The 5185-nt window shown below is 44.6% G+C and overlaps 1 protein-coding gene across 1 annotated transcript; it reads right to left on the reverse strand.

The window, feature by feature from the left end:
- Positions 1–665: 665 nt before the first annotated feature.
- Positions 666–3166, reverse strand: LOC146031804 (uncharacterized). The gene is made up of 2 exons (XM_083158460.1): positions 3062–3166; positions 666–1262 (listed from the first exon to the last, which is right to left on the reverse strand). The coding sequence occupies exons 1-2, from the start codon at positions 3126–3128 to the stop codon at positions 682–684; spliced, it is 648 nt and encodes a 215-aa protein (XP_083014586.1). The 5' UTR covers positions 3129–3166; the 3' UTR covers positions 666–681.
- Between the last annotated feature and the right edge of the window lie 2019 nt (positions 3167–5185).

Raw genomic sequence — 5185 nt, forward strand, 5'->3', positions numbered from 1 at the left:
TGCGATGTTTTACCGATTTTTCACAATTTTTGCTCTAAAATCGGTAAAACATCGTATCGCATCGTATGACATCGTATGCCACTACATATGGCATACGATGCCATACGATGGGAGCCGTGATACTCCACAAGTACCCCAACCAGTGCTTAAACAATGTTGACAGTATGACCAGTCGACCTTCCTCATGTCGACCTTTATGCAAAATCAACCTTACGGCATGTCCACCTACCTGCCACTAAAACTAATGGGGTCGACCTAATGACTGTAGCCCGAAGTGCATTCTGACAGATTTACCGATTCCATATATATATATATATGTGTATCTGTGTGTGGTTTATTTGCATTTGCTAATGGTTTCTTTTCCCTTAATAGGTGTTGTATGGTGTGAATACACAGGTTGATTTCCTTTGGCTTCCTCTGGATTTTATATGATGTGAATGTTACATGTGATAAATGTAAAATTGAGATGTTGGTGTATGTGGGTGAACACATACATTGGACTGTTTGGCCCATGTGTACTGGGAAGAGCTTTCCATAGTGTTTAGTACTCCTTGCAAAATGTCACCATAATTTCTGTGTATGTGCTGGGGGTCAATAAAGGCTAATAACAAAGCGATGAGGTCTTTTGCAAACTTATTTACTTGTGGATTGACAATTTGTTAGCATATACGTAAAAACACATCATTTGCCCCCACGCTTCGAAGCCCCTGACCCCTTTACATTGGGGGTTTCTTTGTGGCTTTGGCGGGTCAACCGGCGTGGTGGTGAAGGGAGGGGAGTTGACGCTGGTGTTGTGCTGCTGCTCTGGGAGGTAGGGCTTTGGTGCTGTGCCAACAAATTCCGCTCTCTAAAGGAGACGGAAATGTCCTCAAGTATGCGGGTGTGGCTGGTATGCTGCTGGCATAAAGCCTCCATTATGGACATCATGCGGTTTTGATAAGTGGCCTGCTCCAGCCGCATTGCCGCCACAGATTTTAACAAGGCCCGGTTGTCCTTATGCAGGAGTGCCTGGGTCCGTGCAATGCGTCCGGTTTCTACATATATGTTCTCAAGATGAGCAGCTTGCCGTTTGAAAGTTGCCTCGCAGCGGGCTTGATGGGCAGCCCAATTCATAAAGAAATCAGCAGCAACACCACCAGCCGGGGGTTCGGGGCTGAAAGTCAGCTGGGGGCTATGTGGCATTCGCCTGGCTCGGGGAGATGGGGTGTGTTCCCGCATTGGCCACGCATCGTCTTCTGCCTCAGGCTCCGGATTGGCACCACCTATACAATTGACAAAGATAACATTAGTGTTACAACATTTGCAGTGTCCAGTCTTACAAAAGCAAGATCACTTGACTATAAATCAATTATGTAAGGATAATTATTATTAGTGCTCCAATATGTTACAATGCTAATGAAGCCTATGATGTCAATAACATCCGAGATGTGATAATAGCACCTACATCTGTTGTATTTGTACAATGCACTGACACTACTTAAACGTTCCACACAATGTCAATATGGTCAATTATGATGTGGGGACAATACTACATTTCATTACAAATGTATCCCCCCCCCAGCCCCCCCAAAAAAATTTGCTTTCCTTTTAAAGGTGTTGATAATTGGTTTACTGTGAGTGTGGGTCCACAAACATTGATATGGGTTAATGACCATTAAAAAGGGGCTGTGGGAAAAGGTCCTTATAGGTTTGACGGTCCATTAACAAATAATGGGTAATTAGCCAAGCAGAATTATGGTCAGGTATGGAAACATGCTGTGCTGCGGCCGGAGTCCATATACCATTTGTACTGTCCAAATTGTGTGTGTGTTACCGTTGCATAATGGCTATTACTGTTTTATGATGGGAGTTCACATTTGTCAACAACATGGCTAAAAGCATGTGCAGTGCAGGTGGGCCAGATGTAACATGTGCAGAGAAAGATACATTTGACTTGGGTGTGTTGAAGCCGAAATGTAAAGGGCCGTGTTTATGACATTAAAATGATTCTTTAGCCTACACATGAATTGTAACACATACACAAATGACAAATGTTTGTATCCATGTTACATCTGACCCACCTGCACTGCACATGGTTTGGGAATTTGCTAATGTGACATTTTTGTGTGCTGTGGCCAGAATAGTGTCTGTCCAGTTATAAGGATGGATCATCCAAACACCACATGAAGCACTCACACAGTGAACCATAAATGTATGTGATTTAACCTGTGATTCCAAAAAATAAAAAAAAAAAGTCATGCACACCATTCATACACATTCAATGAGCAGGTCACATGTTCAATAAAAACTACAGGCAGTGGCTATAATGCCGACAACACTGTATGGCAAATGGCTGAAATTAGGATGAAAAGCAGTAACCTTCACCACTTTCACACTAATGAATAAATGATGGCAGCTGCTGCAGTGATGAGCTCTGCAAACAAGGGTGTGTCAAATTAGGAGTGGACAAGCAGTAATTAGTAGTGAAGGTTATGAGCAACGATTATGTTATTTGCTGTAAAGGGTTATAAGTTCGTTACACACTTTTAGATGGTATTTTTGATGTAAATGTTGTGAAATAAATCTGCAAAAGTCATGTAGGTAATTACAAGGGCCGAAATGGTGGCAAACGGTTGGAAAGAGGAATGAGTCTGCCAAATTGGTTCCTACATTAGGATATATGCCATTTGTCACATTGTTATGGTATAGGTTGAGCATTTAAATTATTGTAGTACTTTTGATCCAGAAATGCTACCATAAGGCTCATGTATTTTGTACACAACAGATACATCAGACAGAATATCTGTGTGTGTGTATGCAACTATATTGTGCGCACATTAGCACAACCATACAATAACACCAGGTGACAACATTGGCCACTACAGGAGGGGCATAATGTTATGTCCATGCACTTCCCTAGTGATGTATGATTACCATCACCTGTGCTGAAGTAGCGAGATCATACATTTTGGACTTGAATACAGCTTTAAACATACATGAGATGGGAGTGCAGGAATGAAGCATTGTGTATCTCCTGGAGCGGGTAGTGTTATGTGGTATTTGCACCATTATATATTGTTACCTTCATGGGTGTCTGCTTCTTGTGATCCTTGCTGTGGTGGGCTCATGACCGGTGTCCTGATGTTCATTGGCCCAAGTGTGGGAGATGATTCGGGCTCACATTCAGTTGCTACATAGGAAGCAAACATTGCACCACATAAAGCAACATAAAATACTTGTGTTATCACATGTAATTTGTATATTTAATAAATTTGGGATTAATTTACCTATAATTTCAACATCACTGTCCTGAGGGGCCACCGACACAGTAGCCGTTGCAGATGATTTCTGTGAATGGCGAGGAGCAGTAACAGTCCGTGATGCTGTGCATAGTGAACGAGAAAAATTGTCAGTCATGTGTTGTTAAACAAACAATCCACACATCATATGTATGTATGTATGTATGTATGTATGTATGTATGTACATACACACACACACAGAGAGAGAGATACACACACACACACACACACACATATATACACTTTCATAGCGACACACTTGACAGGACAACAATTTACCAATCTCCACATCGAAAAAATTCCCATGGCCCACTTCCAAATCATAGGATGACGTGAGCGAGTGCGATGCAGGATGGGATGCTGTATGGAGAATAAAGCAAACATAATTTACTATAGAGCAATAGAGCGCAAGAAAGAGAGAGAGAGTGAGAGAGAGAGAGAGAGAGAGAGATAGAATGAGCTGAGGGTGTCTATGTTGGTGTACGCACCGGTCTCCCCAACATCTGACGTCTCCAACTGGCGACGTTTGCCATCAGTGCCTGTTGAGCGTCTGTGTGTGTCGGTGCTGGCCGACTGGGATGCTGCATGGAGAATAAAGCAAACATTATTTACTATAGAGCAATAGAGCAAGAGAAAGAGAGAGAGAGAGAGAGAGAGAGAGAGATAGAATGAGCTGAGGGTGTCTATGTTGGTGTACGCACCGGTCTCCCCAACATCTGACGTCTCCAACTGGTGACGTTTGGCCTGAGTGGCCGTTGAGCCTCTTTGTGTCTTGGAGCTGCCCGACTGCCGACTGGGATGCAGCACGGGATGCTGTATGGAGAATAAAGCAAACATTATTTACTATAGAGCAAGAGCAAGAGAGAGAGAGAGAGAGAGAGAGAGAGAGAGAGAGAGAGAGAGAATGAGAATGAGAATGAGCTGAGGGTGTCTATGTTGGTGTACGCACCGGTCTCCCCAACATCTGAGGTCTCCAACTGGTGACGTTTGGCCTGAGTGGCCGTTGAGCCTCTTTGTGTCTTGGAGCTGCCCGACTGGGATGCAGCACGGGATGCTGTATGGAGAATAAAGCAAACATTATTTACTATAGAGCAAGAGCAAGAGAGAGAGAGAGAGAGAGAGAGAGAGAGAGAGAGAGAGAGAGAGAATGAGAATGAGCTGAGGGTGTCTATGTTGGTGTACGCACCGGTCTCCCCAACATCTGAGGTCTCCAACTGGTGACGTTTGGCCTGAGTGGCCGTTGAGCCTCTTTGTGTCTTGGAGCTGCCCGACTGGGATGCAGCACGGGATGCTGTATGGAGAATAAAGCAAACATTATTTACTATAGAGCGAGAGCGAGAGCGAGCGAGCGAGAGAGAGAGAGAGAGAGAGAGAGAGAGAGAGAGAGAGAGAATGAGAATGAGCTGAGGGTGTCTATGTTGGTGTACGCACCGGTCTCCCCAACATCTGAGGTCTCCAACTGGTGACGTTTGGCCTGAGTGGCCGTTGAGCCTCTTTGTGTCTTGGAGCTGCCCGACTGGGATGCAGCACGGGATGCTGTATGGAGAATAAAGCAAACATTATTTACTATAGAGCGAGAGTGAGAGCGAGCGAGCGAGCGAGAGAGAGAGAGAGAGAGAGAGAGAGAGAGAGAGAGAGAGAGAATGAGAATGAGCTGAGGGTGTCTATGTTGGTGTACGCACCTGTCTCCCCAACATCTGAGGTCTCCAACTGGCGACGTTTGGCCTGAGTGGCCGTTGAGCCTCTTTGTGTCTTGGAGCTGCCCGACTGGGATGCAGCACGGGATGCTGTATGGAGAATAAAGCAAACATTAGTTACTATAGAGCAATAGAGCAAGAGAGAGAGAGAGAGAGAGCACAAGAAAGAGAGAGAGAGAGAGAGAGAGAGAGAGAGAGAGAGAGACAGA

The sequence above is a fragment of the Crinia signifera genome, chromosome 1, assembly GCF_055691185.1.
Source record: "Crinia signifera chromosome 1, ASM5569118v1, whole genome shotgun sequence".
NCBI classification, from domain to species: Eukaryota; Metazoa; Chordata; class Amphibia; order Anura; family Myobatrachidae; genus Crinia; species Crinia signifera.